We start from the raw sequence: 27,056 nt of genomic DNA, 5'->3' as shown, positions 1-27,056 counted from the left end.
CCTCCACACTCCTCTCCTGTACATACCACCCACTGTCATACCCTCCACACTCCTCTCCTGTACATACTGCCCACTATCATACCCTCCACACTCCTCTCCTGTACATACCGCCCACTGTCATACCCTCCACACTCCTCTCCTGTACATACTGCCCACTGTCATACCCTCCACACTCCTCTCCTGTACATACCGCCCACTGTCATACCCTCCACACTCCTCTCCTGTACATAATGCCCACTGTCATATCCTCCACACTCCTCTCCTGTACATACCGCCCACTGTCATACCCTCCACACTCCTCTCCTGTACATACTGCCCACTGTCATACCCTCCACACATCTCTCCTGTAAATACTGCCCACTGTCATACCCTCCACACTCCTCTCCTGTACATACTGCCCTCTATAATATCCTCCACACTCCTCTCCTGTACATACTGCCCTCTATAATATCCTCCACACTCCTCTCCTGTACATACTGCTTACTGTCATACACTCCACACTCCTCTCCTGTACATACTGCCCTCTATAATATCCTCCACACTCCTCTCCTGTACATACTGCCCACTGTCATACCCTCCACACTCCTCTCCTGTACATACTGCTCACTGTCATACCCTCCACACTCCTCTCTTGTTCATACTGCCCACTGTCATACCCTCCACACTCCTCTCCTGTACATACTGCCCACTGTCATATCCTCCACACTCCTCTCCTGTACATACTGCCCACTGTCATATCCTCCACACTCCTCTCCTGTACATACTGCCCACTGCTGTCATACTCTCCTCTCCTGTACATACCGCCCACTGTCATATCCTCCAAACTCCTCTCCTGTACATACTGCCCACTGTCATATCCTCCACACTCCTCTCCTGTACATACCGCCCACTGTCATACCCTCCACACTCCTCTCCTGTACATACCACCCACTGTCATACCCTCCACACTCCTCTCCTGTACATACTGCCCACTGTCATATCCTCCACACTCCTCTCCTGTACATACTGCCCACTGTCATATCCTCCACACTCCTCTCCTGTACATACTGCCCACTGTCATACCCTCCACACTCCTCTCCTGTACATACCGCCCACTGTCATACCCTCCACACTGCTCTCCTGTACATACTGCCCACTGTCATACCCTCCACACTCCTCTCCTATACATACTGAATGTGTCCTGAGTTCCTTTCTCTATCTCAAAATTGAGACTTCAGAAATCTGTTTAGACCCCTGATATATCACCAAAGCCCCCCCCCCCCATTAAAATAAAAAAGTAAAAAGTTTAAAATTGAAAAAAAATAATAAATGTGTAAAGGGGAAAAAAAGATCAGACTAAAATTTTTAATAAGACTAAAAAGCCACACCTAATATGTGGTATAATTTAGCCACACCCACTGTGTGCCATGGTATGCATGCCACAGGTCACCATCTACCTGGTAGAGGCTCAAGTGCATTACTTTGCCCAGGAGCACATAATGCTGCTAAGGTGCCACTGACCATGATAGGCTTCTGGTACCTTTATTGGGTCACCTGCTTTAAGTCTCCTGCCACTCTGCATGTCGTCAAGCTTGGTTCCCCTCTGTTTGGGATGTGCAACATGTCAGATATCTTTAACCACTTCAGCCCCGGAAGGATTTACCCCCTTCCTGACCAGAGCACTTTTTACAAATTGGCACTGCGTCGCTTTAACTGCTAATTGCGCGGTCATGCAATGCTGTAACCAAACGAAATTTGCGTCCTTTTCTTCCCACAAATAGAGCTTTCTTTTGATGGTATTTGATCACCTCTGCCGTTTTTATTTTTTGCGCTATACACGGAAAAAGACCGAAAATTTTGAAAAAAAATGATATTTTCTACTTTTTGTTCTAAAAAAAATCCAATAAACTCAATTTTAGTCATACATTTAGGCCAAAATGTATTTGGCCACATGTCTTTGGTAAAAAAAATGTCAATAAGTGTATATTTATTGGTTTGCGCAAAAGTTATAGCGCCTACAATCTAGGGTACATTTTCTGGAATTTACACAGCCTTTAATTTATGACTGCCTATGTCGTTTCTTGAGGTGCTAAAATGGCAGGGCAGTACAAAACCCCCACAAATGACCCCATTTTGGAAAGTAGACACCCCAAGGAAATTGCTGATAGGCATGTTGAGCCCATTGAATATTCATTTTTTTTGTCCCAAGTGATTGAATAATGACAAAAAAAAAAAAAAAAAAAAAAAAATTACAAAAAGTTGTCACTAAATGATATATTGCTCACACAGGCCATGGGCATATGTGGAATTGCACCCCAAAATACATTTAGCTGCTTCTCCTGAGTATGGGGATACCACATGTGTGGGACTTTTTGGGAGCCTAGCCGCATACGGGGCCCCGAAAACCAATCACCGCCTTCAGGATTTCTAAGGGCGTACATTTTTGATTTTACTCCTCACTACCTATCACAGTTTTGAAGGCCATAAAATGCCCAGATGGCACAAACCCCCCCCAAATGACCCCATTTTGGAAAGTAGACACCCCAAGCTATTTGCTGAGAGGCATGTTGAGTCCATGGAATATTTTATATTTTGACACAAGTTGCGGGAAAGTGACAATTTATTTATTTATTTTTTTTTTTTTGCACAAAGTTGTCACTAAATGATATATTGCTCACACAGGTCATGGGCATATGTGGAATTGCACCCCAAAATACATTCTGCTGCTTCTCCTGAGTATGGGGATACCACATGTGTGGGACTTTTTAGGAGCCTAGCCGCGTACGGGACCCCGAAAACCAATCACCGCCTTCAGGATTTCTAAGGGTGTACATTTTTGATTTCACTCTTCACTGCCTATCACAGTTTCGGAGGTCATGGAATGCCCAGGTGGCACAAACCCCCCCCCAAATGACCCCATTTTGGAAAGTAGACACCCCAAGCTATTTGCTGAGAGGCATGGTGAGTATTTTGCAGCTCTCATTTGTTTTTGAAAATGAAGAAAGACAAAAAAAAAAATTTTTTTTTTCTTTTTTTAATTTTCAAAACTTTGTGACAAAAAGTGAGGTCTGCAAAATACTCACTATACCGCTCAGCAAATAGCTTTGGGTGTCTACTTTCCAAAATGGGGTCATTTGGGGGGGGTTTGTGCCACCTGGGCATTCCATGGCCTCCGAGACTGTGATAGGCAGTGAAGAGTGAAATCAAAAATTTACGCCCTTAGAAAGCCTGAAGGCGGTGCTTGGTTTTCGGGGTCCCATACGCGGCTAGGCTCCCAAAAAGTCTCACACATGTGGTATCCCCGTACTCAGGAGAAGCAGCAGAATGTATTTTGGGGTGTAATTTCACATATTCCCATGGCATGTTTGAGCAATATATAATTTAGTGACAACTTTGTGCAAAAAAAAAAAAAAAAATTTGTCTTTTTCCCGCAACTTGTGTCACAATATAAAATATTCCATGGACTCGACATGCCTCTCAGCAAATAGCTTGGGGTGTCTACTTTCCAAAATGGGGTCATTTGGGGGGGGTTTGAACTGTCCTGGCATTTTATGCACAACATTTAGAAGCTTATGTCACACATCACCCACTCTTCTAACCACTTGAAGACAATGCCCTTTCTGACACTTTTTGATTACATGAAAAAATTATTTTTTTTTGCAAGAAAATTACTTTGAACCCCCACACATTATATATTTTTTTAAAGCAAATGCCCTACAGATTAAAATGGTGGGTGTTTAATTTTTTTTTTTCACACAGTATTTGCGCAGCGATTTTTCAAACGCATTTTTTGGGGAAAAAACACACTTTTTTACATTTTAATGCACTAAAACACACTATATTGCCCAAATGTTTGATGAAATAAAAAAGATGATCTTAGGCCGAGTACATGGATACCAAACATGACATGCTTTACAATTGCGCACAAACGTGCAGTGGCAACAAAATAAATACATTTTTAAAAGCCTTTAAAAGCCTTTACAGGTTACCACTTTAGATTTACAGAGGAGGTCTACTGCTAAAATTACTGCCCTCGATCTAACCGTCGCGGTGATACCTCACATGCATGGTGCAATTGCTGTTTACATTTGACGCCAGACCGACGCTTGCGTTCGCCTTAGCGCGAGAGCAGGGGGGACAGGGGTGCTTTTTTTTTTTTTTTTTTTTTTTTTCTTTATTATTTTTTTGCTTTTTTATCTTATTTTAAAACTGTTCCTTTCATTTTTTTTTTTTTTTAATCATTTTTACTGTTATCTCAGGGAATGTAAATATCCCCTATGATAGCAATAGGTAGTGACAGGTACTCTTTTTTGAAAAAATTGGGGTCTATTAGACCCTAGATTTCTCCTCTGCCCTCAAAGCATCTGACCACACCAAGATCGGTGTGATAAAATGCTTCCCCAATTTCCCAATGGCGCTGTTTACATCCGGCGAAATCTAAGTCATAAAATGCTCGTAGCTTCTGGTTTCTTAGGCCATAGAGATGTTTGGAGCCACTCTGGTCTCTGATCAGCTCTATGGTCAGCTGGCTGAATCACCGGCTGCATTCTCAGGTTCCCTGTTGAGACAGGAGAGCCAGAGAAAAACACGGAAGACGATGGGGGGGGGGGGCATTCTCTCCCACTGCTTGTAAAAGCAGTCTAGAGGCTAATTAGCCGCTAGGATTGCTTTTACATGAAAGCCGACCGCTGGCTGAAAAGAATGATACCAAGATGATACCTAAACCTGCAAGCATCATTTTGGTATAACCACTCAAAGTCGTGAATGCTGTACCTGAAGACAAAAATATGGCTAACAATAAAGCACAGTAAATGGTAAAGTATAAAAAATTGCATACCTGAAAAGCAAACATGATAAAACATAATAACAATAAAACATTGCAGAATAGAATACAGTAAAAAAGAGCAGAACAATAGAGAGAATAGAGAGAGAGAGAATAGAGAGAGAACAATAAAACGACAACTATTACTTTTTATTTTATATTTTTGTTTGTGTTTTTTTTTTTTTTTTTTACACTTTTTTTGTAACTGTAACTTTTATAACTGTAACCGGTTCCAGGTTCGGGTCTCTCAAAATGCGATGGCATCTTGGGAGACCCTGTGAAAGTGTGTCCTAGTCTGTGCAATGCTGTACCCTACGCTAATACTCAGCTAGTGAATGGTAGCATTCAAAACATTCACCAATGCAAAGACCAGGATTGTCAGGACAGGAGGGACAATAATAGCGGGTGTCACGCCTATATCCGCGCTTACTGCAGACACGACATCTTTTTTGGGGGAGTTCGTTGGGTAGGGGTACTAGGGGGAGGACATAAAGAAAATGCCTCTCATGCAGCCGACTGCATTTGGTTGGGGATGTGAATGGGGGAAGTACGGGCGCTGCAGAAGCGGTGGGTTCCCAATTAGGATTGGCGAATGCAGCAGGAAGGGCATTATGGGCACGACGGGCCTGTGTTTGTCTTCTTGGTGGCAGCGGGACACTACTTGTGCTTGCCACCTCACCAGCTTGAACTGCACTTATGGGACTCGCCACGTCACCAAGTGTTACTGCAGTGCTGGTTTGACTACGACCGGGGTGTACTAGGCCGCTGGCGCTTGCCAGTTCACCAAAACGCTACCAAAAAAACTGTTAACGATCGCAGGGATCAGGCCTGACTCTGCGAACGCTGCAGTTATGCGTTTAGTGTTTTGTAAGTGACAGTGATCGATCGATACTGCACTTGGGTGGGCTGGGCTGGGCCGGGCGGAGGGGCAAAACGCAGGTGCTAGCAGGTATCTGGGCTGATCCCACTAACACTGCGTTTTTGGGAACCCTAAACTGCTGGGGATGCCAGTATAGATCTGATCGGATCAGATATTGATCAGTTCAGATACTATACCACTAAGGGAGGTGTACGGTGCGTGCGTGGGTGTTAGCGCTACTGGCACTAACCTGACGCTGCCTGGGGCTGGTGCTTGCCAGTTCACCAAAACGCTACCAAAAAAACTGTTAGCGATCGCAGGGATCAGGCCTGACTCTGCGAACGCTGCAGTTATGCGTTTAGTGTTTTGTAAGTGACAGTGATCGATCGATACTGCACTTGGGTGGGCTGGGCTGGGCCGGGCGGAGGGGCAAAACGCAGGTGCTAGCAGGTATCTGGGCTGATCCCGCTAACACTGCGTTTTTGGGAATCCTAAACTGTTGGGGACGCTAGTATAGATCTGATCGGATCAGATATTGATGCGTTCAGATACTATACCACTAAGGGAGGTGTACGGTGCGTGCGTGGGTGTTAGCGCTACTGGCACTAACCTGACGCTGCCTGGGGCTGGTGCTTGCCATTTCACCAAAACGCTACCAAAAAAACTGTTAGCGATCACAGGGATCAGGCCTGACTCTGCGAACGCTGCAGTTATGCGTTTAGTGTTTTGTAAGTGACCGTGATCGATCGATACTGCACTTGGGTGGGCTGGGCCGAGCCGGGCGGAGGGGCAAAACGCAGGTGCTAGCAGGTATCTGGGCTGATCCCGCTAACACTGTGTTTTTGGGAACCCTAAACTGCTGGGGACGCTAGTATAGATCTGATCAGATCAGATATTGATCCGTACAGATACTATACCACTAAGGGAGGCGTATGCTGCGTGCATGGGTGTTAGCGTTACTGGCGCTAATCTGACGCTGCCTGGGGCGACGCATATCACCGCCGGGCGATCAGGGGGCTAAATCTTTATTCGGCGGGTGCCCTGACATTATAAAAAATAAACAAACTAACCAGCGTCACCCGTAACGGTTATACAGTGATCAGTGGTGAAAGGGTTAACTAGGGGGCAATCAAGGGGTTAAAACATTTATTAGGTAGTATATGGGGGTCCCTGTCGCTATAAAACGCTGACGGCGAACCTAAATATTTACCTCACTAACTAGCGTCACCAGCGACACTAATACAGCGATCAGAAAAATGATCGCTTAGCGACACTGGTGACAGGGGGTGATCAAGGGGTTAAAACTTTATTAGGGGGGGTTAGGGGGGTACCCTAGACCTACAGGGGGGTAATACTAACTGTCCTAACACTGTAAATGTCACAAACTGACACCAATACAGTAATCAGAAAAAAAAAAAAAAAAAAAAAAAAAACCTGCTGGTGTCAGTTTGTGACAGGGGGGGGGGGGGGGTGATTGGGGGGGGATCGGGGGGCGATCGGGGGGGGGATCGGGGTGTTTTGTGTGCCTGGCATGTTCTACTGTGTGTGTAGTGTGTTGTGCACTTACATTACAGTCTTCTCTCCTCGGCCCGGAACGGAAAATACCGAGCCGAGGAGAGATGACATCATTTCCTCTGCCTCTGTGTACAATACAGAGGCAGGGAAATGATCCCATTGGCTGAGAGCGATCGCGAGGGGGGGGCCACGAATGGATGGCCTCCCCCTCACCTCCGATCGCCGAGGGAGATTTGCCGACCGCCGCTGGCACCGGGGGGGGGTCCGATCGGACCCCCCACCCGCGGGCAGGCAAGGACGTACATGTAAGTCCTTTTGCCTGCCCGTGCCATTCTGCCGACGTATATAGTCGTGCGGCGGTCGGCAAGTGGTTAAAGTGGAGTTCCACCCACTTTTACAACTCTTCAGCATCCCTCACTAAACTGCGCACTGTAAACGATTTGGATATATATATATATATATATATATATATATATATATATATATATATATATATATATATTATTTTTTTTTCTCAGCACCTACTGTATAGCTGCTGTATTCATTTTTCACTTCCTCCTCCCTGGCCGCGGCCCATCGCATCATTTCCTGTTTGCAATGCCTTCTGGGAAGGGGTGGCAACTTCCTCTGACACTGCCGTTGCTATGGAAACCTGACCTGAAACCTATTACACTGCTTGTGCTGCACTGAGCATGTGCAAGATCTGCAAGGATGAGATCCAGGAAGAAATAGACTGGCTTCAGACGCCCACACTTAAGATGGCCACAGCCTGCTGTAAGTTTTTATAAAATAACAAAATACTGCTATAAACTAACAAAACAGACCTTAGTTTACAGACTAACTTCACTAGAATACATTAAGCTTGTATATTATAGGGGTATTTTTATTTAAAAAGTATAATTCCGGCCAGAACACCACTTTAAACCTGGGGTCCCCATGATCTCAAATTGCCCGGGAGCCCCATGAGTAAATAGTCCACCCCTAAATGTGTGGCAACTGGCAACGTTGGTGATTGAGGCTATGCAGAGTCTTCCATTGCTGTTGTGTAAGGCCCTGTTCACATCTATTAATTTGGGATTGTTGGCGGAATCGCCGTGATTCTGCCCGCAATTCCAAATCATACTACAATGCTTGCAAAATGCAGCAGATGTGTTTGTGTGGGGACGCCCGGAAAAGCAACCCAGTACTCCATTGTCTGTGCCTACTTTCCAGAACTCCTCCCTGGAAGCATGTGACCCCGGCTTATATGAGAGGCCTGCCCCCTGCCAATACCGCAAGATAATTGGTCAGGGCTCCTCACATAAGCTGCCTGCCATTCAGATCTCAAGTCCAACCTCTCTTCCAGAACTATCCATCTGAAAGCAGAGGAGGCATCTCTGAGTCAGAGCAAAGGTGACCACATCCCCCACTAAACTAATCACTCCTAGTCCCAAATCACAACAACCAACCCAACCTAAAGCACAGGTCTGGCTAAATTTACCTGCACTTGGGCCCTGAGCTAGAAAAAGACTACTACTCCTAGCACCTACATTTAGGTAGAGGGTGATTTTTTTTTTTTTATATATATATATATATATATATATTTGGTCCTGATAAATATACACACACTAGGCGGTGTGTGTGTCTATTAGAGGTCAACCGATATGGGTTTTTCTCTGGCCGATGCCGATATTTAGAAATTGCGGTGGCTGATTAAATGATGCTGAATTTTTGGGGCCGATTTTTTATTATTTTTTTTTCCCTTCATCTCATAAAATCCAACAGTTAGACCCCTTTTCACAATGGGGCATTTTTCAGGCACTTTTGGGCTAAAAATAGCACCCATAAAGTGCCTGCAAAACGTCTTCCCTGCAGTCTCAGTGTGATATCCCGAGTGCTTTCACACTGAGGCGATGCGCTGGCAGGATGTTAAAAAAAAAGGTCCTGCAAGCAGCATCTTTGGAGTGGTGTATAGCGCTCCTCCACTACTCCTGCCCATTGAAATGAATGCGCACCGCTGCCGAAGCGCCTGCAAAGCGTTTTGGCAGCGGCGCTTCACGGGCGCATTTAACCCCTTCCTCAGCCGCTAGCTGGGTTATAAGCGCTCCGCTAGCAGCCGTATTAAATACACAAAAAATGGGTTACCTTTACTACTTTTTAGTTTTTTTTTTTTAATTCATTAGTGTATTTTTTCCAATAGAAATGCATTTGAAAGACCGCTGTGCAAATACCGTGTGAATAAAATATTGCAACAACCGCTATTTTATTCTCTAGGATCTCTGCTAAAACAATATGTATAATGTTTGGGGGTTCTAAGTGATTTTCTAGAAGAAAATACAGGATTTTTACTTGTAAGCAACAAGTGTCAGAAAAGATTTAGTCTTTAAATGGTTAAAGTGAGAACTCCTCCCACACATGGAGTTCAGTTCATTGATGAGTATAAACCTTGTATCTTCTTTAGCTTCTTTTATCAGACTAAGGCCTCATACACACGAGACGCCGGTGCAAACTCTGCAGAACACATGTTTTTAAAAGCTGAAACCGGCGTTTAGAAACGCCCGTTTTAGCCGCGTTTTACCGTGTTTGCGTCTAAAAGCGTCTGCAGAGCAGAGAATGACGTTTTGCGACCCAAATTTGGGGCCCTGTATCACAGGGCCACTTGGTGCTAGGAACCCCACATTTTGATATGTTGTAGTGCTAGTTCCACTGTGTTAGTATGCCATATTTGGGGTTCCTAGCACCAAGTGGACCCGAGATATGGGGCCCCAAATTCGGGTCGCAAAATGTCAAGCACATTTCTGCAGCAGAGAATGACATTTTGTAACCCGACTTTACGGCCCCATATCTCGGTGTTATAGTGTTAGTCCAACTGTGTTAGCACACCAAATTTGGGGTTCCTAGCACCAAGTGGCCCCGAGCTATGGGGCCCCAAAGTTGGGTCGTAAAATGTTCTTTCAAAAACACTTATAAACGCAAACGTGGCACCGACTTTTAGCCGCGTTTTGGCGTGGAAAACTTTTGCGTCTAAACCCATTTTTTTGCTTCTGGAAAAACAAGGTTAAACGCAACTGCCAAAAAATGCCAAAAAACGAGACTGTGTACATGGATGTTGGGTTCGGACTTCTGGACCCTTGTAGCCTAGGCTCGGACACTGGATGTGTGGATCTCTACCCCTTCACCGGTGAGGTAAACAAAACACATACACAGGTTGTATGTGAATAATGAATACAATTTAATGCTTGCTTGGGTGCAGAATATATACAGTATCAGTCACGTACTCCACTCGTAGGTGGGCCAATCAAATTACAAGTTAAACTTATACAATATAGCGCGACTTCTCCATATCATTTTTAGTATACTTCCTTGGGGCTCATCCTGTACAGACAAAGCTTGTTTGTCATTAAGCAGAAGTGTATAACAACATTCGAAGTATTCTAAATGTCAAGCGCTTGCGGTTGGAACATATGCATGAGAAAAAGAGAACTGTATCAGGCTAAAACCTAAATTTATATCTTATGTTCGGTAAGCAAAAAGCAGAACTTACTGGTTTAACTGGAACATCTTAAATGTCATAAATGCACTGAATTTAATAAAAGCTGTATAAGTCAATTTAGATGATTAGGTGAGCGATTTACCCTTATAATGGACACATAGGATAACATTGAATGAATGGGTTCAGGGGCAGTTGAAAAAAATGTCCAACTGTCTCTGAACGCGCGTTTAATAGCGTCTCGTGTGCATGAGGCCTTAGCAGGCTGCCCAGAGAGGAGAGAAGGCACTCCACAGAAGACTTCAAGCAACTTGCATTGACTTCTATTACAGAAGTCATTTACAAGTCGCGCTGAAGTTATAATCAGCATTTTTTATCAGCACAATCGACTGATGCCGATTAATTAAACGCCAAATATCGGCTGATATATCGGTCGACCTCTAGTGTGTATATGTGTGTGTGTGTGTATCGCCAAATGCACTGTGTGTGTGTATATATAGGTTACACTAAATGCAGAGTATACAGTGGGGACGGAAAGTATTCAGACCCCCTTAAATTTTTCACTCTTTGTTATATTGCAGCCATTTGGTAAAATCATTTAAGTTCATTTTTTTTTCCTCATTTAATGTACACACAGCCCCCCATATTGTACACACAGCACCCCATATTGTATACACAGCACCCCATATTGACAGAAAAACACAGAATTGTTGACATTTTTTGCAGATTTATTAAAAAAAACTGAAAGATCACATGGTCCTAAGTATTCAGACCCTTTGCTGTGACACTCATATATTTAACTCAGGTGCTGTCCATTTCTTCTGATCATCCTTGAGATGGTTCTACACCTTCATTTGAGTCCAGCTGTGTTTGATTATACTGATTGGACTTGATTAGGAAAGCCACACACCTGATTATATAAGACCTTACAGCTCACAGTGCATGTCAGAGCAAATGAGAATCATGAGGTCAAAGGAACTGCCTGAAGAGCTCAGAGACAGAATTGTGGCAAGGCACAGATCTGACCAAGGTTACAAAAAAATTTCTGTTGCACTTAAGGTTCCTAAGAGCACAGTGGCCTCCATAATCCTTAAATGGAAGACGTTTGGGACCACCAGAACCCTTCCTAGAGCTGGCTGTCCGGCCAAACTGAGCTATCGGGGGAGAAGAGCCTTGGTGAGAGAGGTAAAGAAGAACCCAAAGATCACTGTGGCTGAGCTCCAGAGATGCAGTCAGGAGATGGGAGAAAGTTGTAGAAAGTCAACCATCACTGCAGCCCTCCACCAGTCGGGGCTTTATGGCAGAGTGGCCCGACGGAAGCCTTTCCTGAGTGCAAGACACGTGAAAGCATGGAGTTTGCTAAAAAAAACACCTGAAGGACTCCAAGATGGTGAGAAATAAGATTCTCTGGTCTGATGAGACCAAGATAGAACTTTTTGGCCTTAATTCTAAGCGGTATGTGTGGAGAAAACCAGGCACTGCTCATCACCTGTCCAATACAGTCCCAACAGTGAAGCATGGTGGTGGCAGCATCATGCTGTGGGGGTGTTTTTCAGCTGCAAGGACAGGACGACTGGTTGCAATCGAGGGAAAGATGAATGCGGCCAAGTACAGGGATACCCTGGACAAAAACCTTCTCCAGAGTGCTCAGGACCTCAGACTGGGCCGAAGGTTTTCCTTCCAACAAGACAATGACCCTAAGCACACAGCTAAAATAACGAACGAGTGGCTTCACAACAACTCAGTGACTGTTCTTGAATGGCCCAGCCAGAGCCCTGACTTAAACTCAATTGAGCATCTCTGGAGAGACCTAAAAATGTCCGTCCACCAACGTTTACCATCCAACCTGACGGAACTGGAGAGGATCTGCAAGGAGGAATGGCAGAGGATCCCCAAATCCAGGTGTGAAAAACTTGTTGCATCTTTCCCCAAAAAGACTCATGGCTGTATTAGATCAAAAGGGGGCTTCTACTAAATACTGAGCAAAGGGTCTGAATACTTAGGACCATGTGATATTTTAGTTTTTTCTTTTTTAATAAATCTTCAAAAATGTCAACAATTCTGTGTTTTTCTGACAATATGGGGGGCTGTGTGTACAATATGGGGTGCTGTGTGTACAATATGGGGTGCTGTGTGTACATTAATGAGGGAAAAAAATAAACTCCAAATGATTTTAGCAAATGGCTGCAATATAACAAAGAGTGAAAAATTCAAGGGGGTCTAAATACTTTCCATCCCCACTGTATATAATATATCTCAAATACTCTGCCACTAACTGAATAACCTGCCTGCCTAATCTAGCTCAAGCTACCTCTCTGTCCACGCCAACAACACTACACACGGCCTCTATGTATGCAGACTTATATAGTGTGGGGCATGGCCTTGTCCCCCTGAGCCATGATCGGCCAAAGGTTCCCTGCCTTTGGCCAATTATGGCTCTCGCAGAGGAGCGCGCAGTGATTGGCCAAAGCATGCAGGTCAGGTGCATACTTTGGCCAATCATCATACAGCAATGCACTGCGATTTTTGCAGTGCATTATGGGGTGTTCCGCAGTGCTCAAATTTGCTGTGAATGCCCCATAATCTTCAGCGAACACTCTAAGCAGGGAATATATACTCCTACCTACAAATGACAGTTATGCCCCGTAAACACGGTCGGATTTTCCTGCGGAAAATGTTTGATGGGACCTTGTTGTCGGAAATTCTGACCATGTGTAGGCTCCATCACACATTTTTCCATAGGAATTTCCATCACAAAATTTGAGATCTGGATCTCAAATTTTCCGACAACATAATCCGTTGTCGGAAATTCCGATCGTGTGTACACAATTCCAACGCACAAAGTTTCATGCATGCTCGGAATCAAGCAGAAGAGCTGCACTGGCTATTGAACGTAATTTTTCTCGTCTCGTCGTATGTGTTGTACGTCACCGCGTTCTTGATGTTCTGAATTTCCGACCAACTTTGTGTGACCGTGTGTATGCAAGACAAGTTTGAGCCAACATCCGTCGGAAAAAATCCATGGATTTTGTTGTCGGAATGTCCGATCAATGTCCGATCGTGTGTACGGTAGCTTTAGACAGTGGTGTAGAGACTTGGAGACTCTTAGTGACTAGGAATGGAAGCAAGCTCTGAAGAATTTATTTAAGGTATCCCTATCCTCCTAGTGTTTGATCCAGTTATTTATTATCCCACTACACTCCCTTTAAAGTTACATTCCTTGGGAAAAGCAACTACATCAAATTGGCCAAGGTGTTGTGGCAGAGCTTTGCCCTGCCAGGGTCCGAGAATGAGGTTGTGACCCAGAATTCTCAACCAGATGGGTTAAGGTGCTCCAGGGAGCTTGTAACATGAAGAGGAAACTGGTCTTTCAGTTTCCTCAGTGTTTTTCAAAGTCCACTTTGGAACCTGGAGCCCAGGGATTTCTTAGAGATCCGGGTGGGATGAAATCCCCAGTCCTGGGTCCTGATTTTGAGAACAGCCAGCATACTAAGTGGTCGGGTGTGTGCTGGGCTTTTAGTAACAACCTGACTATGGTTCTGGGCTCACCCTTAGAGACAGCTCCACCCTGCAGGCAGGAGGCTGGGTCTAGGAGTCGGGAGGGTTCCAGGTGAGAGGGACAGGAGATCTCTCGGAGTCTAAGGCTGCAGTTGGCAGTCTGAGCATGCATGTCTGCAGGAGGCAGATGTGGCCCGCGACCGAGCAGCACGAAGCTGAGCAAATGATCTCCAGGAGGGAGTTTGACTAAGTAAGAGGGAGTAAGCCAGGAGGCTGAAGTTTGTGTTCTACAGGAATGCTGAAAACCCCTGCAAGGGGCACCTACAGTATGTTTGTTTGCTGAACTTTCTTTTAATAAAATTGGGCAAAGAAATCCCTTAAAAGAAGAAAACGAGTGGCGGTGTCCTTTAAAGCTCTACATTTGATGCTAGTCTTTACAGTGTACTACTGATATAGGTACACTTATACATATGCTGTGGCGATGCCCCAAACTGCATCGCTACTGGGCGTGTGTATTTGATACTTTAAACATATATGTTTTACACAGATTGACCCTGATCCAAAAATAGCATTGCTTGGGATTATATAAGAAGCCACTCCCCCAAAAGAAATGCAGATGATGTGGTTGAGATCTATGTATATAGCTCATAAACTTATATTACAAATATGGAAATCAAATCACCCGCCAACAATAGATCAATGGGTTGAAGCAGTTAATCTTAACTGAAGGTGTTAGAAATTGACATATAAACATAGGAGGAGCCCTAAAAAATTTGTGAAAATCTAGTCTTGGTGACTAGTCTCCAATCTGTCTCAACAGTCAGTTGAGTATACTGGGCACTAGGGCTTTTTTTGGCCCTCTGACCGACCGAGGTAGTGGGGCTGAGGTGGTAGGAGTCCGGGGATTCCCATTTTGGTCAGGCCTTCTGTGATGTAATTGTTCCACTATATATTTAAATGATGAGTAGTTTATCCAGTCTGTAGAGAGGAGGAAGGTGTGGTGCAATGTGTGTATGTGGGGGGGTCTTGGATCTGACTTGAGATATTCAACACCCTCTGCAGGACAGGGCTCTTATGTTTTGTTTTTTGTTATTGCGATACTCGCGCCGGCTCTGGCGCTCATGCGCGGACTTTCTGTTTTGTTTTCAGACGGAATTTGGCACTGGGCATGCGTGGGAGTGCAAACGGCTCATCGCACTATTAATTTTCCTCCCTACCCACCCCACACCTTGCCAGTACCCTCCCATCATCTCAACTGCTTTTTAGATGAATTAAGACGCAGTTTTGGCGCCAAAGCATGCTTTATAAACAGTTTTGATTACAAGGGCTTAGTGAACGGCGTTGTGTTGGTTGATGGGAGACATAGGTAAGTCTCTATCTGGGGTTTGTCAATGGACAGTTTGCTATGCTTTATTATATGAGCTGATTTCAACTCGCTAGATATGCAATTGTATATTCTTTAGATTCTTTGACCACTGTGGATGGAATGTGAGGCGAGAGCTTTTTTTGCTAGATAGCAATGCCAGCAGAGTTTCAATTGCCACTAGTCAGATGGTAAGTGGTTAAATTGTTATAGTCAGTTTCTGGTGAATCCTTTGCTCTCACTAGAACTCTCACACACTCTAATGACGGTATTGATTTCTTTGTCATAACACTTTGTATTATTTGCAGAGTATACACCCTACACTGTCCCCATAAGTGATTGAATAACTCCATGTTGAACAGCCCTACTAAGCCATATCTTCATATTTATGAGGTGTGTGTGTATATATACATCTCATTACTGTCTGTTGGATTGGGAACTTTATCTCTTTGTGGAACGTTGACTATATATTTGGTATGAATTGTATAGGGACTTTGCTGATGGAGTAACTGTAGGGTCCTCTGTCTCTGGTTTGTGGCTGAAGCTAATCCCTCTCCTTCCATTTCCAAATAAGACTTCATCCTTAGTAAGTACTACATTATTCCGGTCAGCTTATAACCCTATTCTTACCTATCAATCTGACGCCTATCGGCAATTTTTAAGATAAGCCACGTGATTTTGTGACAGGATTATTTATATTGATTTGTTTAATATTTTAAGACACTGGTTTTTGGATTTCTCTCCCACAATACTTGCCACGTCATTCTCTGCGGGCTCCTCATAGATGCGAGCCCCATTTATGCTGCTTTTTCATTCAATTGGATGATATGTTGAAATGAATTTTGTTGTACCCCCATACAATCCAGTAATGTGAGTGGTTCCAAAGGTGAGCGCCGTCTCATAAATTCAATGATCCTTCCCCTGGCATAAGTTTCTGGTGAACGGAGAATCAATCCCCCTATAAAGTGGAATCTTACCAGACAAAGCTGGAACGTGAGCGTATGTCAATGGATCATCTATGGCTCCAGATCTCCCCTCGGAATGCAGTGCACTGGATAAATTTACTGGCGGGATGGACGGATCACTTGCCACAGAAGCACAATAGTGTGGATAAAAGAACAAAAACGGCTCCATAGCGTAATCTTGTTTAAAAGTTTATTAAATACATATCCCCCCTTCCAGATATACACTTACAATTTCCCACAGTATAGTAGGCAAGTGACAGAAACCACAGCATAAGAACTCCACTGAAAGTATCCCTTAAGCAGCTGGCGTGATATTCAAACCAACAGCATTCGCTCGGGATATCTCTTTCAATGACTATCATTCTATTCAGTGCTGTCATGTAGCCACGCGCTGACGCGTTTCGTCATTTGTGACATCATCTGAGGATGTCAGATGATGTCATAAATGTTTATTTCTGCTTTTGACTAGGATCTCTGTTTTAAGTCCAGAACGTAAGGTCCTGAAGAAGCAAAGATGTGAAACACGTTGACCTCTTGACATTTGTAATAACAGATCTTTCATCTATTAGGCATCATGTACACTGCTGCTGGTAAACAGACATTCAGTGTCAGTTGGATGCTTTTTTCAACTGCCCCTGGACTCATCCAATGTTATCTTATGTGTACATGTACATAGGTTCATTTAATGTCGTTTTTTAGGCAGTTGCGTTTATAGGTTTTCTTTGAAGGCAAAAAAATGAGTTCAGACGCCAAAGTTTCCGACATTTCAGATGCCAAACGTGGTAACTCGCGTTTAGCCGCATTTCATTTACAGGCATTTTTGTTTTTTTTTCAAACGCTTCTAAACGCAAACGCAGCATGTAAATGCAGCAAAATGGGCATTTTAAACGTGGGTTACTATCTGTCAAGTTAAATCATTCAGTAGAGGTTGTAAAAACGTCCTGTGTACATTAAGCCTTAATGTCCGAGGTATATATCAAATGGTTTTATATGTGTAAAAATATTTTAAACTTTTTATAATAAAGACATTTGGCATTATTTGGTTTATACGTCCTTTACTGGTACCGTTAAAGTCCACCATATCAGTTCTATCTCAAATATTTCATGGGATGAGGTACCCCCATAGCCTACTCCACCTCTTCATATATACTAACGATGTTGAGGAAAGTCAATAATGAGATACATCTTTGGAGGGGGATAACTGCACATGCATATATATATGCCATTAAAGGGGTTTTAAAGCTTTGATTGTTTGTTTGTTTTTGTTTTTTAAATAAACATGTCACTTCCCTCCACTGTGCAGTTTGTTTTGCACAGAGTGGCCCCAAACATCCTCTTCTAGGGTCCCTCGGCGGCTCTCGTGGCTCCTCCCCGCATCAGATAACCCCCTAGGAGAAGCGCTCTGCCTTATGGGCGTGCTCCAGAGTCCATCATTCATAGCCGCCGAAAGTATGACTCGGCCCGCCCCCGCCACCTGCGTCATTGGATTTGATTGACAGAAGCGGGAGCCAATGGCTGTGCTGCTATCAATCTAATCAGTCAAGAGTCGAGAACCCCGGGCAGAGGGACAGCGCGTCCCCGCCGTGGGAAATTTCGGGGGGGCGGTCACTGCCAGGTGTTTTGTTTTTTTTTTGTTTTTTTTTTTCCCCTAATGCATTGGATGCATTAAGGTGAAAAAACGCAAAAATTAAATTGAAAATACTGGTTAACTCCATATTGTTGTTAATCTTATGTGGAAAGAAGGTAACTATTAAACTTGATATGATAAAGGGTCTATGACCATAGTTAAAGTAACTGGTAGGTACAAATATTAATTTTGTTTTGGGTTTTTTTTTTTGTTTAGTGGGGTTGATTGATGGAAATGCTTTTTATGTTTTGAGTTTTGTTGTATAATGGAAAAAAATAAAAATTTAATTTAAAAAAAGCCTTTTTTTCATAGCCTCCTATGGGCTCCTCGAGTGTATATACTAGCAGGAAAAATGATTCTATTCAAGCCAATTGCTCAAGATATATTGTAATAAAATGCTAGCATAGAAAGCAAAAATCATACACAAAGTACCTGATAAAAGAAGACAGGGACTCCCATCTCTTACTAACTGAGCTTTCTCCCAGACAGAAAAAAAACTGAATGTTAATCACAGTAGATGTAATAACCAGTGATGGAAGGATCTATTATAGTTACAATGCAGTGGGACTAGCAAATGATCCTTCTAAATGATCCATAGTCCTGCAAGCATGACAAAGCCAAAAATCATCGTGTTTTCCCCAATATCTTCTATAACTTCTATAAGTACTGGCCATAATATGTGCATACCTTCTTCTAAAGGTCTACATTCTAAAATATCCTTGGAGATGGAACAGAGGAACTATGAGCTCTGTAGGGAGAATGTCCCCCCCACCACTATATAAACCCCCTTAATGGGGCACAGGTGGCCAAAACATCCCAGGATGCATGCAGCGTCTTGGTGGACCAAGATGGCCGTGGCGTTCAGTGGTATCCACATCATCCTGGAGCACCAATATGGCCAAATGCATGCCAGGTTGCCATCTAAGGGATGACCGGATCAACCACCAGCAACCCCTGGGTGCCGGAGGTGCACATATCTCCAGGCTAATGCAAGGCATGGCATCCTAATGCCTGCAAACTGGCACAAGTGATGTGCCATGTATGTGCAGGGTTCAACTCCAGCATGTGGGCCCCCGGGCCACCAGTATCCTCGCCCCATCCAAGTACATCAGGCATAGAGGGCTTCCTACTGGGCTGACAAACCAATACATCTTCGCGCTCCATACTTTGAAGTGACAGCTCTGACCCACCTATCAATGACAAAAACTATTCATCAAAACGGCAAAAGCAGAGGGAGGAAAAAAGACAAAAAAGGTTCTGACGATATATATATATATATATATATATATATATATATATATATATATATATATATATATATATATATATATATATATATATATATATTATATTATGTAGGGGGTGAAACTCAAAACATTAAGGCTACTTTCACACTGAGGCGTTGCAAAACCGCGGTAAAAACGATGAGCGTTATTACCGCGTTTTTTCCGCGTTAGCGGTAAAAATAGCGCTAACGCCCATGCGTTTTAATCGTGTTTTTTAAGCGTTAGCGTCAGCAAACCTGACCATGTGACCATGCGGTCATGTGACCTTCCCCACAGTTTCTGGATGGTTTTAAAGCGTTTTTACCGCATTATTACCGCGTTTTTACAGCGTTTCACATTCATTTCAATTGGGATAGACGTTTTTACAGCGCTATTTTATGCGCCCCAAAGATGCTCCAAAAAAGCTGTTTGCAGGATTTTTTCCAACGCACAGCCAGCACAACGCCTCAGTGTGAAAGGTTACACTGAGATACATGGAGGGCGTTTTTCATGCGGTATTTAGGCGGTAATTTTAGCGCTAAAACGCCTGAAGTGTGAAAGGGGCCTAAGGCCTGGTTTAGTTGCAGCTTTGAAGTGATGAATCCACCTCGTTTCTCTTTGTAACACACGTGTTTTTTGGATGCAATGTGTGCAATTTACTCATTTGTGGCGAGCATTTTACACACCCACATAAGGGCAATCAATATCAAATATTTGATTACTTCAATTGCAACACTGACTTCTGTGTTTATATTTTGAAGTGCCCTTGCACATTGACCTATGTGGGCAAAACTAGAGGACTATTCATAAAACGGTTTCAAAAACATAGAAGTGACATCGGACCACTCTGGCAAAAATAGAGAAGGCCCCTCGCAGGACATTTTGCTACATCCATACTTCAGACCCACAAGCTGTATAGGATGGTGATTGAAGATGTTAAATGACCCATCAGGTGAGCTGATTGAGCTCAATTGCTCCTCTGCCATGAGGCCTACTGAATTTATACTTTGGGCAAAGTACAACGGGTAATCTCAATACTAATATGTCCCTTGCGTGTTTCCTTGGTGACAGATAATTATTTGGTCTTCGATTCATACAACATGAAGTGAGCTGGGTGATGTGTCATTTCTTTGCCTGGGGTGCACTTGATTGATTATGTTTCATATCAACTACAGTATGTACAGAATCTTCCTTTTTTCTGTTTGTCTTATTTAATCTCTGTGTACAATGATGGGACATGATATGCAACCCAGTAGACGGGTTGCTCATGTGTCCAGGGGCATTAGTGATATTTTTTAGGTCCATGGTAATTTATCCCCCCCCCATCTGTGAGAGGACCATTTGGATGACTGCTCTATTGTTCCCCTTTATTTTCCATTGCTTAGTATGTAATTGTCAGGGAAATCGTATGCATAATTGTGCACAAAGACGTGCAGGAAGATGTGCACTTGCTAATAAGAATTCTCAAATAACAACTAGAGGTTCCGTAACTCGCACACTTGCGCAAAAGAATTTGCAAGTGACAACTAGGCATTCCTGACTCTCTATCGTATCTGTGCGCATGAGCCAGCGTACTTGGTGCCCTCTTGCCTATTTAAACCGGCTCCATAAACCAGAAGATTGCTGAGTAGTCATCATTTTTCTCCCGTCTGTGACCTGATCCTGTCCTTGTACCTGTGTATACCCGGCCTGTTTGACTCAGCTCGTTCCTGATACCTGATTGCTGACCCGGTTTTTGACCCGACTCTGCATTTTGCCTTCTGTTCCAGTGCCTTCTCTGCTCGCTTGATACTGACCCTGGCTTGGCCCTGACTCTTCTCTGGATCCAATTCAGTACCTCTCCTGCTTGGCCATTACCAAATTCTGCCTGCTTGACCACCTGCGACCCTGCATCAGCCTGCTTTCCAGCTTGGTTGCTGTCTGCTGCCCTGCACCTGCTGCTGTGTACCTGGACCTGCCAGTCTACCAGTCTGCCTGCTGTCCTGCACCTGTTGGGTTTGGCCAGTCCACAAACCTGCCTGCTGCTTGGCACCTGCTGCAAGTTCCTTCTGTCCAGGATCTCCAACCAGGCATCCACCCTGTTATATCCTGTCACAATCTCAGGAGAAACAGGACAGGAGGTGTAAGGGAAAGCCCTCCCGTCACCTCGACCTAAACCAGGTACATGACAGTAGTGTTGTATTTCCACCCCCGACCATGGTAACTGTTTTTCTTTTTTTTTTCCTTCTGTTGCTCCTTTTCTTCCCTGTCCCATTCTTCTAATCCTTGTTAATTTTTCCATGAATTTGGATTGGTAGTAGTTCATATATATTTTGCTATGTAACTCTATACATTTTTCTCGTGCCTGATGAAGGGGTCCTGCATGACTCTGAAACATTGCACTTGTTATTTTGTGATCTCTCTGCAATAAAAGCTTTGGACTGCATTTGAAGATCTAAGGTGTGCTGGTGAATATGTGCATTGATCTTGGATGGCAACATGGCATGCAGGCACCATAGGCCTGGCCTGCTACAGCCATCTTGGTCCACCCAGATGCCACAGGCATCCTGGGATGTTGGCCACCTGTGCCCAAATAAGGAGGGCTATATAGTGGGGGGGAGACATTGTCCCTCCAGGGCTTGTGGTTCCTCAGCTCCATCCCACTTCATTGTAGCTTTAATAGATCCTTCCATCACCAGTTATTACATCTACTGTGACTAATATTGGATTTTTGATGTGCCTGGGAGAAATCTCAGTTAGTGAGAGAAAGGAGTCCCTGTGTTTTTTATATCAGGTACTCATTATTAGTACTTTGTATGTTTTTTGCTTTCTATGCTAGAATTTTATTAAAATATATCAATTGGCTTCAATAAAATAATTTTTCCTTCTAGATACCTCTAGTATATACTCGTGGAGCCCATAGAATGCTATGAACAAAAGTTCTTTTTCTGCACTGACAAGCGTTTGAAACCTGGCCAGTATATTTTATTCAGGTACAATGCTCTTCATGTTTGTACTGAATTCTCTAGTCATTGAGTTAAAATTTCTAGAGCCATGGGATGGTCTCCCTTTGTTTTTTGGTCCCCCTGGTGGGACCCACTCTGCGGGTTTATTCCCTCACACTTCCCTAACTTTGGAACATACTGTGTGCTTGGGTCTTTTAGGTCATATAGGCGCTTCATGATTATAATACATGTATGGTATACGTATATTCTTTTTCAAGATCATTTTCTTACTTTATGGACTGACTGCTCCTGAGGAAGTGGATTTATTCCAAAAAATGCGTCAGTCCACATAAGACCAGCACATGTCTATGCTACTATCATAGAATGTTATGGTGAAACCAATGGATAAGATTGTATCACAGATCTTTTTATGAAATGTATGGCATATCTGCATGTTTTTTTATTAAATTTGTTTACATTAAAATAAATATTTTATGTAATAGTTGTGCTTCAAAAATCCCATCCTTCACACTATAAATTTGAATGTTACTTCTACAATGTTTGAATTATTAGATGCACTTTCTGAAAGTACCTGCAAATCGAACCCAAGCACTTTCACCCATCGCTAGGCAGCACAATGCTCTGAATTATAAAAAAAGTATCAGATTCTCTTACAAAATATTGTGATAGACTGTCAATTTTACCAGCCAATGAAATAATATAGTGTCCTCAGTAAAATAAAATCTAAATATTTATACATGTATAATATTGTACATATTCTTCTATATATTAGATATTTAATGATGGCTGGAAATATAGAAATCAATATTATTTATTTAGCCCTGTATATAGAATTCTGACTTTCATATTTTCTGTACAGGTTGATTGATGAACCAAGTTTTCAGTATTGTTGATCTTCATACAACTAAGTCACATGAAAAATGAGCCATATGGGTGTCTTATGTGACTGAAAGTCTTAATTGCAGTTCACTGAAGGATTCACACAGGGCTCAAGACATATCCATTTACAAATGTTTTGGTAACTCTTCAACACTGATCCAGCCTCAGAGGACAACAGGAGAGAAGTCATTTCCGTGTTCTGGAAGAGACAATGGCTTTACAGTAAAGTCCAACCCACGCATACATAAGGAGTCCTTTTTAGTAGCTATTTTTTTATTTGGAGTGTGACAAAGGTTTTACAATGGAGGCAAAACGTATCGCACACCAGAAAGCTCACACTGGAGAGAGACCTTTGCAGTGTTCTGAATGTGACAAAGCTTTTACATGGAAGTCAGAGCTTATCAGACACCAGAGGATTCACACTGGAGAGAAGCCATATCAATGTTCTGATTGTTGTAAAGCTTTTATATCGAAGTCACAGCTTACCAAACATACAAGGATTCACACTGGAGAGAGGCCATATCAGTGTTCTGAATGTGACAAAGCTTTTAAAGGGAAATCAGAGCTTACAAAACACCAGAGGGTTCATACTGGAGAGAAGCCATATCAATGTTCTGAATGTGGAAAAAGATTTACACATGAGGCAAACCTCATCAGACACCAGAGGGTTCACACTGGAGAGAGGCCATATCAGTGTAATGAATGTGGCAAAGCTCTTACAGCGAAGCGAAGTCTTATCACACACCAGAGGATTCACACTGGAGAAAAGCCATATCAGTGTTCTAAATGTGATAAAGCTTTTACACGGCCGGACCACCTTATGAAACACGAAAGGGTCCATACTGGAGAAAAGCCATATCAATGTCCTGAATGTGGAAAAATGTTTGTAAATAAGACATATCTTATCATACACCACACAATTCACACTGGAAAGAAGTCATATCGGTGTTCTGAATGTGACAAAGGTTTTCAAGCAAAGTCAGATCTTATCATACACAAGAGGATTCACACTGGAGAGAGGCCATATGAGTGCTCCAAATGTGACAAAGCTTTCAAAAGTAAGGTGGAGCTTAACAAACATGATACGATTCACACTGAAGAGAAGCCACATCAATGTCCTGAATGTGGAAACAAATTTGCACGTAGGGCATACCTTATTACACACCAGAGGATTCACACTGGAGGGAAGTCATATCAGTGCTCAGAATGTGACAAAGCTTTTTCATTTTATTCAAACCTTGTTAGACACAAGAAGACTCACACTGGAGAAAAGCCATATAAGTGTTCTGAATGTGACAAAGCTTTTAAAACCAAGCAGGAGCTTATCATACATGAGAGGATTCACACTGGAGAGAAGCCATATCAATGTTCAGAATGTGATAAAGCTTTTACAAATAGGGAAAACCTTATCAGACACCAGAGGATTCACACTGGAGAGAAGCCTTATCAGTGTTCTGAATGTGACAAAGCTTTTAAAAGCAAGCTGGAGCTTAACAAACATGAGAGGGTTCACTCTGGAGAGAAGCCATATCAATGTTTAGAATGTAATAAAGCTTTTACAAATAGGGCTAGCCTTATCAGACACCAAAGGATTCACACCGGAGAGAAGCCATATCAGTGTTCTGAATGTGACAAAGCTTTTAAAAGCACGCAAGAGCTTATCATACATGGGAGGATTCACACTGGAGAGAAGCCACATCAATGTCCTGAATGTGGAAAAAAGGTTGCACATAGGGCAAACCTTATCAAACACCAGAAGATTCACACTCTAGAGAAGCCATATCAGTGTTATGAATGTGACAAAGCTTTTAGACAGAAGTCCAATCTTATCGCACACCAGAGGGTTCACATTAGAGAGACTCTCTGAATGTGACAGCTTTTACAGTTAATGCCAAGCTAATCAAACCCCAGAGGATTCACATCCTTCAGCCGCAGGGAGGAAACTTTTAAAGAAGGGGGGATGTTAAAGGGGCAACAGCTAAACCATAAAGAAAGAGTTGCAGGTATTTCATTAGTTTCACATCTCATGTCATCTCACAAGCTAGTATAAAAAAAGTAAAAAGGTATTCTATGCTACTTTGAAAAACTGTCTGAGAAAACAGAAATGTAATGGACAGATGTATTGAGTTTATGTCCATCAGGCACACAATTAGAAAGTCCTTTTACTATTTTACCTTTTTGACAGTTTTTTTTTTTCATATAATTATCAATGACTGAACTATGTTTAATCACAATTCTCATCTTGTTTGGAGCTTTGACTGAAAATGTAATACATATCCATGATTCACTAACTGAGCTATGTTCCCAAGTGTTTTCTTCTTTGCCTGATCCCGACTTAATACATTTACAACACTGTCTCAGTACCATAACTGGGTAGTGGTCAAGTGGCATCTTGCCAAGTCTCTGAAGCCTATGTGGGAGAGTCCATTCCAGGTTCTGATGACTATTGCTATATCAGTGAATTTAAGGGCTTCAGTTAAGCCTGTCTTGTCCACACCTCCCATTACACGTTCCACCTGCCCTCCCATGATCCAGACCCCTAGATCACATTCCGCCTTTTCTCATGGATGACAGCTTTGCATGAAAGTTTTTGGTTGGGACACCAGCCATGGAGAAGTCTCTGCTTGGTGATAAAGCAACTAGTTAATCTGGCATAGGCCTTCCAACAGTGAGTTACTGCTGCTTTATGGGATATGTTCAACAGTACCACTTAATCCCAGCTGGCCACTTGTGTTTCATGCAGTTCTGCCACAAGTCTAAGGGATTCCATTATTTGAAGATTGGATGTCCTTTATTATCTTGTTTCTCTGTTCAGCTATTGCTCATCTCCATAGAACAATCACACAGTACACCTTCAATAGATCTGAACTACAAAGTGGGGGATGGAAAGTCCTCTGATTAGGGTTCTCTTTATTGACTCTGCATGGACAGGTCTCTTTATTGAGTAAACTTTGTTTGTGAAGAACACTTTTTGACCCTGGAAATGTTAAAATGTTGTACCTGTAGTATAACTATGGGCAAAATCAATAATTACATAAATTGTACAATCTGTCATTAACCACTTTAGTCCCCGGGCCTTTCTCTCCCTGAGCCCTTTTTAGTCCCAGAGCTTTTTATTTTTGTTTTTGGCATTGTTCCTGTTCTTCATACTGCACCTTTTAATGTTTGTAGTTTACTCAAATGTTTTATGCATCAATTTTTTGGGACAGATGGCTTGAATTTGTAGGGAATTTTGGATTTGTATATTGTTGTTCCCTTGTTTTTTGAAGAATAAATAGTAAAAAAATAAGCATTTTCCTGTAATTTATCCCAATGCAGCATTTATGTCATTTGTGCTCCCCCCATATTTTTACTCCAAAATATAAACAACAATGTCTGTTGAGTAAAATAATGTCATATTGGTGCAATGTTTATGTAATGAAGGGAAAAGGTAAAGCTCAAGGTAAATGTCTGCATTTTTCTTTTGCAGAGCTTTATTCCCCTTTCTACACTACAACGCGATGCACACAATGTTTATGTAAATTGTTAGTGCAACATTAAATTTTTTTTTTTAAATGAAAATATTTCTTCTTTTTATCGTTAAAATACAGAATGAGAGACAGACGAGGGAGCTAGAGAGCAGGAGGTCTTGGGAGGAATGAAGAGAACTATTTGGTTGGTATTTTGAGAGTAGGTTAGTGATGTAGCTGGGGGCAGAGTTCTGGGTGGCTTTGTAAGTTTTATTGTTTGTATTTTAAATTTAATTTGTTGGGAGAGCGGCAGACAATGGAGGGATTGGAAGAGATGGGTAGCAGATGCTGAGCAGTTTGTAAGGTGGATGAGTTTGGCAGCAACATTCAGAATGGACTGAAGGGGGATAGCCTATGTAAA

General features: G+C 42.7%; 1 protein-coding gene across 2 annotated transcripts in view; it reads left to right on the top strand.

Annotated features, from left to right (window-relative positions):
- The window catches only part of LOC141126586 (uncharacterized), a 37,082-nt gene extending 10,607 nt beyond the window's left edge, over positions 1 to 26,475 (top strand). Inside the window, exons 1-2 of one of the 2 annotated variants that reach the window (XM_073612506.1) lie at positions 7,735 to 7,949; positions 23,167 to 26,475. In XM_073612506.1, coding sequence (XP_073468607.1) covers positions 23,488 to 25,053 — 1,566 coding nt within the window. In that variant the 5' untranslated portion in view covers positions 7,735 to 7,949; positions 23,167 to 23,487 and the 3' untranslated portion in view covers positions 25,054 to 26,475. Of the gene's footprint in view, positions 1 to 7,734; positions 7,950 to 23,166 lie in introns of those variants that run through there. The other variant, XM_073612505.1, reaches the window with a different exon arrangement.
- Positions 26,476 to 27,056: the final 581 nt, after the last annotated feature.

This window comes from Aquarana catesbeiana, linkage group LG02, assembly GCF_042186555.1.
Source record: "Aquarana catesbeiana isolate 2022-GZ linkage group LG02, ASM4218655v1, whole genome shotgun sequence".
NCBI classification, from domain to species: domain Eukaryota; kingdom Metazoa; phylum Chordata; class Amphibia; order Anura; family Ranidae; genus Aquarana; species Aquarana catesbeiana.
Note: the sequence above shows the minus strand (reverse complement) of the source record. Positions and strands in the feature narration are given on the sequence as shown.